Here is a 12,576-nt window from a genome sequence, read left to right on the forward strand (position 1 = left end):
CAAGTAGTTAGATGAATGCTGGCTTAATCCAATACACCTCTACAATTTGAAGGACCACTTGGGCTGTTAGCTGATACTGAAGGAGTAATTTTCGCAGTGATTTCACTTGCTTATTTTTTTTTTCTCTTCTCAATATCATGTTTTCTGCTGCTGGTCCTCAGGCAGCCTCTATGTACCTTTCAATGAGGGTGTCTGTGTTCAATTACTGTCTTGGCACATTATCAAACTTGTGCTGACTACCCAGCAACGATTAAGAAATGCTGTTTTAAAAAGTTTCCTCCTCAGAAAAACCAAAATGGAATATAATGGTGAAATATGAGGCACTCTTTTGGCATGAGTGCTTCTTTTCAGAAACATTTCTAAGGTTTGTGACTTTACCTTTAAGTTTGCAGGTTTTGACAAATGTGACCCTCAGGTATTTTTTTTTTTTTCTCTGTACTATGTCTGATTTACTGTTCTATAATGAAAAGCTGCCCAGTGGAGCAAGGAGAAACGAGTTAGATTTTCATGTTCTAAAGATCACATAGACACACACAGACCAGTGGAGGCAAGAAGGCAGGAGGAAACACCTGGTCCAAATTCCAGCTCAGAGCAAGGTCAGCAACAGATTGCTCAGGGCCATGCCCAGTCAGGTTTTTAGTATCTCCAAGGATGCAGAATCAACAGCCTCTCTAGGCAACTGTCCCCCACCTCTAAATGCACCGCTACAGTTCCTGTGTTTGACTACCAAGTGAAAAACTGTTTTACTATGTTTGAAAAAAGATTCCTGCATTTTTGTTACTGCACATTGCCACATGTCTTTTGGAAATTATATTAAATCCAATTTAAGCTAGATTAAAAAAGAAAACAAAAGAAAACAAAAAACTAACAAAAAAAACCCTACCCAAACCAAAACACCATAGAAGCATTTAGGTTGGAAAAGACCTGTAAGATCATTCAGTCCAGCCATTTTAACTGAACACTGCCAAGCCCAGCACGAAACTATGTCCCTTATCTCTGCAGATCCAAATCTTTTAAATGCCTCCAGTGATGGTGACTCCACCATCTCCCTGGGCAGCATTTTTCTATGCTCAACAACCCTTTCAGTGAAGAAATTTTTTTTTTAATATCTAATCAAAACCTCTCACAGTACAACTTGAGGCCATTGCCTCTTTTCCTATAGCCTTTTGCTTGGGAAAAGAAATTTAATAATAAAAAAATAAACCCTACCCACAATGCACATGCCTAGCCTTCCACTTATTCTACAGTTCTAGGTTACTATTACTAAAAAACTGTTACTTTTAAGATAAGGTCCTTATTTTTCAGGTGCATATTTATTGAGGACTTCTTGGTATTGATTTGATATTGTGTGTAGGAGTTATTATGAAATTAGGAATTCCCCAGCTTAATAAATTTCAATTTGGGAAGCATGTTCCTTAATATTCATTTACCCATCAAATATTTCTTCTTTCTGTTTATTGCTTCCAAAAAAAACAGATTGAGCAGATTTTGTTAAGGTTATGTTCATCACTGATAAATAGAATTCTCTAGTACTTTGATCATCCTATTCTATACTATTTTTTTCTCCATATATGTATCTATATGTGTATGAGACCAATACATGACAAAGGTTTCCCAGTATGTTCCTATACAGTTACAATATCTTAATATTCTGTTAATAAATGAATTTTAAACTTCACTGTTTTTCCCATGCATAATAAGAAGCTCTACTGAATCTAGCTAGAATAATTTAAATGGAATTAAAGATATGCATCCTGTCATGCCTGACACTTTATAGCTAAATTCTTCCAATGTTTATCATTACTTTCACTTGCACAGATTCTACGTGAATAAATAATATTTTTTTTATTTCTCTATTAATCTTGATTTTTTTATAAGCTTCTAAGCCATGACTAGAAATATTAAATATTCATAAATATTTTTAGGTATTCTTTAAAATATCTAAATATCTTTGGGCTTGTAAATCCATATATAAAAATTTATCCATTTTTTACCCAATTCCCTATTTTTTAGTTTTGAAGAACTGAGCTCCATTCATCAACCTACCTGACAATCTCAGTAGCACCTACAATATTTATGAGTTTATTTCTAAACTGTAGTTTGCTTGACTTTTGGGGGAACAGTAGTGAGTAACTTCTGTTTGAGATTATTCTTTTGAATGGAATTGTAGCAAGCAGACTGGTTTATGCTTGTTTACTGTCTCTGCTCAGATATTAATAGCTTATCTATTTAACTGTTTCTGCTGCAAGTGTCATAGAAAAGAATTTTTTACAGAGGATTTTCTGATTATGATTCAGTATTTGTTGCACAAAACTGGATTGTGTTGGTGCTCTTTCATTGTGCATTTCACCCCTACAACATCTGTTCCGGCCCAGAAGGCAGTTTGAACTTTGTGTGACTTCCAGCTCCTCTCATCAGGGAAAATGATGCTTCAACAGATGTAGGAAATGAATTCATGATGACACAAAGACTGTTTTGTCTAACTAAAAATAAAACACTCTGTAATCTATAAGACAGAAATTGAAGAAGGAATCCATAATAATTCAAATAAAACCTTAGAACTTTAAATCTGAACTGTATTCTCTACTGACAAATCCAAATTAAAGGTAATGTGATGAAATTGAAAGTTCATTTATACTGAACTACTTAATTAATTGTGAAACTTTCTGCCAAGCAATTATAAATGTTACATCTCTCAGTACTGTCATACTATGGAGAAATGAGGCTTTATGATTTATTAGTAGTCAGCCCACTAGAAAATTGAAAATAACCAAACTCTTTACGGTTTAAATTTATGTTTGTTGTCTTTGCAGATGAAGTTTGTATTTCAGATGATTTTACAAAACTTGCAGACGAGCACTCAAGGCCATTGAATGGAAGAAGGATATTATTTGGCCAGTTAGTATACCTTTAATCATAAGAAAAAAGGGTTACATTGTTTACAGGATATTAGAATATTAGGAAAGGATCAATTAGAAATTTTGTGTAGTTTATATTAAACTGCTAAAGATGGAAAAAAATACCCCAAAAGTACATTTAAATGAGTAAACATTAAATGAATTGCATTTGAATAGTCTGTTTGGATCGATTTTTCACTGTAGGTTCTCACGTACATAGAAAAAAGATTATTCTTCAGCATTCTCTTTGTAAAAGGATTACAAATGCATGAGGTAGTTTTAAACACTACAAGCCTCACAGACTTTAGCAGATCAACAAGAACATCATCTCTTTTTCAGGACAGGATAGCAGGATTTTTTCCCCATAGATAATTCACTTGAATATGAGATGTCTCAAATGTGGTAAAATCCCATTTTTTTCCTTAAGATTTCATTGTGGGTTTGCTGTTTAATGATGATAATTTTAATAGTTATGTCATTATCTGTAATGGTCATCTCTTGCATCATATTTCACAGCATGCTGTTCCCTCTTCAACAGTCCAAAGTGTTGGAGTTATCTGTTTATGTGAAAAAAACAGTAGTACATTAGGTGACTTAAGATATCTCCAAACACGGTTTCCATTGGATTATTCCACCTCTCAAGTGCAAACAACTTTAAATAGACCTGAATTTAGTTGTGGTTTATATTCTTTTTTTAATGGAGTTTTTCAGGGAAGAGGTATACTGTTCCCAATTTTTTGATTACTTATGTAAATTACTTAGATCAGACTTTTGCTAATGGAAATGTAACTTTATGGCATGTTTAATGATTTTTTGAATTTGTATTTCTTACTTTGCTGAATTAGTAGTTGAAGAAGTTTAAACCATTCATATTTTCAAAAAGAACTCAAGAATTTGCCCTAAAATAATATTCCTTTTAACTGTCTGATACTTAATAAGTTCATTGTATATTTACTAGTTTATGTTTCCTCATTTCAGCTTAGAAGTCAAAAAGGTTCTAAAATATAGTATTAATAAAAAAAAAAACATTAAGTGTTTTTTCCAAGTGTTTCAAAGTATATTTAAATTATAAATTATTAGAATTTTAAGGGAGAATCTATTTCTTCAAGGGTTGTGTAATTTTCATTCAAAACCCATTCACTTTTATCTGGGCATCAGTGCACTTAAACATAATATTCATGGAATTCTGCATAATAAAGGGTAGAAAGATTAACTGGGTGAGTGGTTGCTCTGGGATGGAATTTGATACCTATTAAAAATATATTAATTTGTTCATGCTCAAGGATAATGAAGCCTTGTTTTCTAAGCATGTAATAAATACAAGTTAAATAATTTACTGAAAACAAAACCACATCACCCAAGTAAGCTAGCTTACTGAATGATGTCAAGGAACACCAATAGCCAAAGGTGTAGTTTTTGTCAGAGAACCTAGACTAAACAGAATTAGGACCTTTCCAAAGAAATCAGTCCTCTCAGCTAAATCTTGCAGTCTACTTGTTTTTCTTAGAAGCCAGTGCCAAAGCCATCCAAATGAGTGTCTGTAGCTGTCAGCGCTTCCCTTAGCTCCATGTTGATCCCAAGTTATGCCTTGCTTTGTCTTCAGAGCTGCATCTTTTCCTTTTTACTGCCTTCCCATTAGCCTCTACTTTTCAGAGAATTTGCAGTCCAACAGATTTAGAAAGACCCCTGTACAGCTGAGTGATATCTAATGGTTCAAAAGTAAATTCTAGAAGTTTTTCTGATGTATTGATGTAGCATGAAACTGTTTGACTATGTTGTACGCAATTTATATTTTGAAAACTGGAACAGAATATTTTGTTATTGGTGTCTTTCCAATGCAAACGAAAGGAAGCTTTTTCAAGTTTTATCAGCGCTTGGGTGGGATATTTTTTTTAAGAAATGGAATTATTAAGAAGATGTTGGGTGGATTTATTAGATGAAGCAGAGCTTTAGTCCATTTTTTTTTTCAGATTTTATTAAAGTATCCTCCCCTTTACCTTTTTAGTACCTTGTGTATCTTTTATATTTATATATTTAAATGTACATTTGTATAGTATACACTTTGAACATGTTGTAATATATTGCTAATGGATAGTAGAAGTACATACATGAGTGACTTACGGCTGCATTTTTTGTTATATTTCAGTGATGGCATTTCACTTCTGTTTCATCAGGTGATCATCTGTGAAGGCATCTGTGGCAGATTTGTGATGTTAGTTCTGAAACCTGAAGGCTACTGCTGCAAATGGGACTGAAATCAATTAGTCTACTAAATACTGGTCCTTATGAATGCAGTCATCTGTCTCTGTATTTAACAAGTAAAAATGGGCCTCTCATTACTGTTCTTACTTATCTTAGTGCTTTTTAAACCCATTAAGGAATAATTCAGAAGAATCCTTTTAGTGTATTACAACTGATAATAATTCCTTTATAATGACTCTGATCAAAAGGGAAGGGATTGGTTGTATTACCTAGTTCTAGTAGTGCTCTTTTATTTTGCTTTTAAATTGGACACGTACCAAAGACTGAGGGAAGCCCCAAACGAATTCACTTTTTCCCAGAACAGCTGTACTGCAGCAGCATTACAGTCCCTAGACTTCAACTCTAATAGATCTTTTACATCTTGCCCTTTTCCTATTTTTTTTTTCTGAATAGGTAGTTAGGTGATATTCTTGGAAACATTGGAAGAGAAAGTATTTTAAGATCCATCAAGAAGGTGTTATTTATTTCCAGACTTAGTTTAACATAGGTAGCACCTCTACTAAATTTTTGCAATATCTCCAAAGATCTGATAAAATAAGTATTTGCCTATGTATTCAAAGAAATTCATAACAGCCTAATGCAAAGAACTCCATTTTTTTATCAACCCATTAGTTAGTGTACAGTAATAATTTGATTTGTGGCTAGATTTCTGCAATGTTCATCAGAGATTGTACTATCTGAGACAGATTTGGAAGTATGGTGAAATTTTCTGAATGTGTTTTCTCTTTGCGATATTTTGCTCTCAGTAAGTAACAAGTGAGTATTCTCCTTGCTTGATTTGCCTGACTCCTAAAAATCTGAGATTTCTGAGATTTAATATGATCTTAATATTAATCTGATCTTCTGAGATTTAATAACTTGAGCAATATTTTTACTTCTAAGTTGCATGAAGCAATATTTTTTTATTTACATCAAGCAGAGCTAGGAAAATGGTGAGGCTGGGAAAATGGGACAGATGGTTTTATATTTTTTTATTTTATGAATATTAAAGTACCATATGTAGAAAAAAATATTTCCTTTTGGTTTCAGAGATGTAGCTATCATCTTCACAGAGTTTATGTATTTACACTCATGCTAAGAAATTTAATTGGATTTGAGCCTTCTGCCAAAGCTGTGTTATAATTTCAAATATCTATTTAATTTATGAAGGAACAATATTCTCTTACTTTTACACCTCTCATCATACCACCTCTTACATTCTACCTGGCATGTATTACCTAATCTATTGCATTTATATAGTTTGACATCAATTATTGGAATTAAGAAATGAAATTATCCTTGAAACAACACTGCTGAAATATATATTTCATATATATTTCATATATATTTCATATATATTTCATATATATTTCACTGCTAACATATATATTTCTGGAGCAAATGTACAAGACTGCTCTTTGAAAGAATATGGTATCAGAAAAATGGTGATGTAGCATGTGATGTGGAATAAATATCCAAGCTTTTCAAGTTCCCACATGGCTGTATTTATTACCTTGGCTGTATTACCATGGCTGTATTTAGTACCTTGGTTTCCACCAGAAATTATAGGTCTTGAGGTTACAGTAAAGCTTTACTTGACAGGTAAAAAAAGAAATGAGGTTGAAGTTGCCTCCTGGATGATTGATTACTCCTTGATTCTTATTACAACGTAAGGTAAAATTTTGTGTTAAACTCATTTCCTTTCTTACACTTAAGTTTAGCTTTTGGTTTTGGTACCATGGGTTTAAAGACCAGAGATGAGAACAAGCAGATTCTTCCTCTGTCAGGGCTCTGTGTGTCCTAAAGAAGCCTTCACCATGCTCCTCACTGTTGCACTGCAAATGCCACTACTCCCTCCTTCCTAGTACTAGATTCAACATTTTTCAGTCCCCTTCAGCTTCTTTCTGGACTAGGCAATCCTGCCATCTTTCTGGTTGTCTTTATGGACTGAGAATTTTTATTTTAGTGGAGTGCATACAGATATTTACCTTTGCCTGAGGCAGGATATGTTCTCTGTGGCTTTTAACTGTTTTTTGTTTTTGTTTTTGTTTGGTTTTTTTTTATTCTTAGCTATTTTCTTAGGGGAGCAGGGTATAAGATATTAATATTCATTAAAAAAAATTAAATTGTGATTATCTTCTTAGGAAAAGCATTCAGGAAGCATTAGGAAAACAATTCAGGAAATCTCATAAAAAATGTTATGTGCTGTACAGATATTTGATGTTTAATTTTGTTTGTTTGTGGAGAATTTTTGTGGAAAATACCCAGTTCTGTTAAATTTAGATTGGCAGGCTGATACTGAAGCAATCAATGGTTTTCATTGCCTTTTTGGTGTACCTTTTGATATGACTATTGGATTAAAAAATTCACATCTTGTCTAATTCTTTATATTTAGGCTAATTACATAAAAGTTAACAGCAAATCTATTTTATTTCACTTTTCTCTTAATTGTAATAGTTGCCATGTTAATATCTATAGATAGTACTTTGCTGATAGTTTTTCTGTGCTCAGCTTTTCTTGGATTTTTACCATCAACAGAACTGAATAGTTGTATTTAGCAAGTTTTGAAGTCATATTCATGGGTAAAATTTGTCACATAAAAAAGCTAGAGACTTAGAGACAGGGAAAACACCTTTCTGCCTCTTTCCCAGACTTCAGAATCCAGTCCCTCGCATTCCTGGCCTTCAGTTTCCTTATTGTCACCACCCACCCATGCAGGTAACAGTCCATTCAGTGAGGTGATGGATAATGCAGGAGGCTGGGGTGGGGGCATAGTGGTTCCTTTCTGCCATTCCTTCTTTTTCACTTTTTTATTCCACTTCTCCTGCCTAACTCCTTTCCTCTTTTCTATTTTGGGTTATCCACAGTCCTTTCAGGATGTGTTTGCTCTCTTATGGGCTCATGCATTGGCCAGGGTCCTGGACTGTGGCCAATTGGGTCGTGGAGCACCTCTTATCACTTTGGCCTTCTTGTCTCTCTCTTTGGCATTCTGAGAGGTGCTACAAACTCCTTCAACCCTCTCAGTTGTGTCCTGCAGTGGCTCCATCATGACCCAGCTAGAACTGCCTATATCTGTCACAGCACAACCTCTGAACTCCCTCCCCTGCAACCAGCCCCACTAACAAAACCTTGTTTTTTATATCCAATACACTCAAATATGAGAATATTGTGGGAGGGAAAGCCAAAAGCCTTGATAAAGTCAAAGTAATTGCCACTCACTGTTGTTCTCTTGTACATAAAATTTATAATTTTATCCTAGAAGATGGTGGAGTTAGTCAGGCATTGTTTACCCTTGTTCTGTGTGCTACAAATCACCTTTTTCTCATTTAATTTCTAGTTTTATGTGTTTTATGTTCAAGTATATTTCTATCACATTTTCTTTTTTTTTTTTTTTCATCTTTAATTTAGTCCTCAGGTTTGGGACATAAGGATGTCATCATCGTGTAACATCTTTAGATTGTTTTCTCTATCTCAATATGTACTTTTGTTCAAAACATAACAATGTTTAGTTGAAATTTCATACTTGCAGAACAGATTCAATATATAGAATGAAAACAATATAAAACCTGACAGTGTAAGATTTAAACTGATAAATTTTTAAATGAATTTACAATCTACTTTATATTTTCCAGCTTTACTTCAAGTAACAATTTCACTTAGCAAAGTTGAGCTCAGTGTGGGTGAATCCAAGTTCTTCACATGCACAGGTATGTATTCATTTTATTTGTAGGTATATAACTTTTGTTAAATTTTGAATTTTTTAATGTATTTGTAACTGAAGTAATTGTTTCACAATAATAAATTAGCATATTGTTGTACATTCACATTGACTTGTGAGAACTGTGGCAAATACTAGGATTTCACTGGCTTCACATTTCCAGTCTAGGATCTCTTCATTTCATACATTGAATCAGTTTGAATTCTCTATATCAGTACAGGTAGTTTATATCTGTTAGGATGCTTTTGTAGTTAAAAAATTGTCACTTATTCAAACTAAGGAATTAAATCCTCTCCAACCTAATGAAACAGCCAGGGAGAAATTTTTTTCTGGTGAGGCAGTAATCAGTCAGGAGGATAACAATTTGCATTTGCAGCTTATTGATATGGATCCTTGATGGTGCTGAATTGAAGTCTTCCATGGATAGTGACACATGGCCTGACTACACTGACGATGAAATTGCCTGATGACTTGACCAGTTGATCTAGTCACTGACAGTCTGTTTCTTTCTTATAAGACTTTATACTCTTCTGAGCTGTTTCCCCCCTCTTGAGATCCTTGAGTTTCTATTTACCCTGTCTCAAAGATTGTGCATATGCCTGCAGTTTTGTCCTGCTTGTCTTTCTTACAGCTTGCATAATTTAGCAATTAGCTGACATTGCAGCTTCACAGAATCACTTAGGTGGAAAAGACCTCCAAGACTCTCAAGACTAAGTTTCGACTGATCAACACCTTGTCAACTAGAGCATGGCACTGAATCAGTCATCCCTTGAACACCTCCAGGGTGATTCTACCATCTTCCTGGGTAGCCAATGTTTGACGACCCTTTCCATGGAAAAATTCTTCCTGAATTTAGTTTAAATTCCTGACACCGCATAGACCATGCATTGGGTAGGCACACACGTTGCATGACGTCCTTCTAAATGTCTAAATTTGTATCGGTTTTGGTTTTGTTTGTAGCCATTGGTGAGCCTGAGAGCATAGATTGGTACAACCCACAAGGAGAGAAGATTGTTTCTAGTCAGAGGGTGGTTGTTCAGAAGGAAGGTGTTCGCTCACGCCTTACCATTTATAACGCAAACATAGAAGATGCTGGTATATACCGGTGCCAAGCAACAGATGCTAAAGGACAAACTCAAGAAGCTACTGTGGTTTTGGAGATTTATCGTAAGTAAAATACTATCAATTAACAAATAAAAGACAGTGTTTTAAAAGACACTAGCATAGAGAAAGTAAAGCCTCTTAAAATATCAACCAGGCTCTGAACTTTACCTTCCAAATAATTGCATCTAGTGCAGTTTAGTAAGTAGACATTATGACAAAGATTTGAATTAATTGGAGGTCCATTTATAAGTATTGTAAATTGCTTTTCTCCTGTATTGTAAAATGCCATCTTATGAGGGTGCACTGTCTGCCCCACAAAGAAATTAGAAAATAGGAGGAAAAAATAGATCAGTATAATCCGTATTACAAGCGTATATACAGTTTACAAATTAGGCAATATTACAAATATGGGTATGAACAGAAGTGCAGGAAGTGCAATATATGACATTTAAAAGTGGAATTTTAATGAATTGTTATTTTAGTCTCTATCTTTTGCTTCTTGGCCTTATGAATGAGTTTTCACATAAGCCATTGAAGCTCAGTGTGATAAGTAATCAAAATGTATTTCAATTGCAAGGAACGACTTGAGGAGTATATTTGAAAAATAAATGCATTCTATTGTAGTATGAGATTCTCTGAGAGATTTGAGTAGCTTTTTTCTCAGTGTTGAATAACTGCATTCTATCACATTCTTTAGATCAATCAAAAATACCTGAAAGCTATGCATTAAACAAGCACAGTGAAGATGTAAGGCAAGGTCTTTGTTGGTGAAAGATGGGGCATATGCCAGCAGCCTACCAGCTGATTTAGGATCTAAGTTCATTGGAGAATAGTTTTTTAAATGTGAAGGAATTACAATGAGACAAAAAATACAGAGTAGAATTGTAAAGCACTGGTTCTGAGAAGTAGAGATAACTCAGATAACAAAAAACATAGATTAAAAAAAAGAAGATTTAAAAAAATCTTCTGCTAAAACAACCTATAAAAAGATGGTAGCAGTTAGAAGAGATTACATGGTGGCTTGAAACCTTACAAATCAAAGGATTTCAACATTTTGGGAATTCATTTGTATGCATAAAACTGTCAGTTACTCCATTAGCAGAATGCTGAGAAAAGTAGAAATCTTTAGAAGCATTTACATGTGTTAATTTCAATAATTCTGAGGTCAGACAAACCTGCAAACCTACACAAGTAATGTTAAGGTTTGTGGGAACAGACATGTAAAATTTCCTTGTTCATATTTGTGATGTAAGAAAATAGCAGGATATTGGTAGTCTTAAGGCCTGGTTTTTAGGACGCTCAGATAACTGTGAGAGGTTTTTTTCTGACTTCATATAAAAATCTGTGAGATGTAACAACAGTGATGAAGCTATGTCTCTGGCATAAGCTCCCCAAAGTTTACTCTGAAATGTAATTGGCCATCTTTGACCTGAGAGAACATATGCCGGTTTGTTTATTCTGTGTGCAAGAATTCTTCCAGATTTTTTTTTTTGTGTGTATTAGTCAACTGCATTAGATCTTATATGAGATCATGGATTAATACCATGTTGGATTTCTAAAAATACTGGATTTATTTGACACATGTAGAAAATCAAATATCATTTGATTATTTGAGCTCAGAAAAATTAAAAGCCTCAGCAGACCTAAAACAATGTTGTTAGTACCTAAAAATAATGATACAATTTCTTATGACCTAATAGTCATAATAGACCTAATAGTTTCTCACTGGCCTTTTAATGTTGAATTTTACTCAGATGCTATTTTTCGCAGGGAGGCAAAAATTCCACTTTTCTCATGAGAATTTTCCAAATTTTAATGTTTTTTTATGGAAGATTTATTAGAATAAAAACAAGAGGTTTTAATTCTGTAATAGAATAATGAGGAATAAAATCCACAGGAGAGTAAATAAACTATCAACATGAACTTCTAAGATCTAGAGTTTAAAAACTGTGTTTTGGAACATTGAAAACAATGAAAATTTGTTTATAAAACCTGCAGAATATATATAAATAAACAAAAGTTTGCATAATACAAAAGGATTGTAAAGTAATTTTTACAGGCAGAATTCAGGAAGATTTGAGTCTTATGTGGGAAAATTATGTTATGGAAATAATTCTGTCCTATCATAATAAGAAGATTTAATAGTGGTATTTATCTTATTTGTTGTTGAATATAATTTTAATGCTAAGTTAAGCGCAAGACACTTACCATAATCTGTTTTCTTTTTTTTCCCTTTCAGAAAAGCTCACTTTTCAGGACATAGTATCTCCACAAGAGTTCAGGCAGGGAGAAGATGCAGAAGTTGTTTGCCGTGTTACGAGTTCACCTGCTCCCATTGTCAGCTGGTTGTATCGGAATGAGGAAGTCACAACTATTGCTGACAGTTAGTATTTTGGTAACTCTTTAAGTTATACATTCCAATTGATATTAAAACATTATTTTAAAAAAGGACTTTTTAAAGTCATAGTGGACTTTGTGGTGGATTTTAGTGGGGGGTTTTGATTAGTCCATCAGCGTAAATGTAATTTAACCAGGTTCTGTGATCTGTGGAGAATCTGTGTACAATGGTTTCCCCCGTGTGTCTTTTTTCCAATCAGGAATTTTGCCAAGGTGTAA

The 12,576-nt window shown here is 33.8% G+C and overlaps 1 protein-coding gene across 2 annotated transcripts in view; it reads left to right on the top strand.

The window, feature by feature from the left end:
- Positions 1-12,576, top strand: part of NCAM2 (neural cell adhesion molecule 2) — a 277,680-nt gene that overhangs the window by 139,122 nt on the left and 125,982 nt on the right. For both annotated transcript variants that reach the window (XM_068180672.1, XM_068180671.1), the window contains exons 2-4: positions 8,771-8,845; positions 9,817-10,023; positions 12,200-12,343. In XM_068180672.1, coding sequence (XP_068036773.1) covers positions 8,771-8,845; positions 9,817-10,023; positions 12,200-12,343 — 426 coding nt within the window. The remainder of the gene's footprint in view (positions 1-8,770; positions 8,846-9,816; positions 10,024-12,199; positions 12,344-12,576) is intronic.

The sequence above is a fragment of the Anomalospiza imberbis genome, chromosome 2, assembly GCF_031753505.1.
Source record: "Anomalospiza imberbis isolate Cuckoo-Finch-1a 21T00152 chromosome 2, ASM3175350v1, whole genome shotgun sequence".
Classification (NCBI taxonomy): domain Eukaryota; kingdom Metazoa; phylum Chordata; class Aves; order Passeriformes; family Viduidae; genus Anomalospiza; species Anomalospiza imberbis.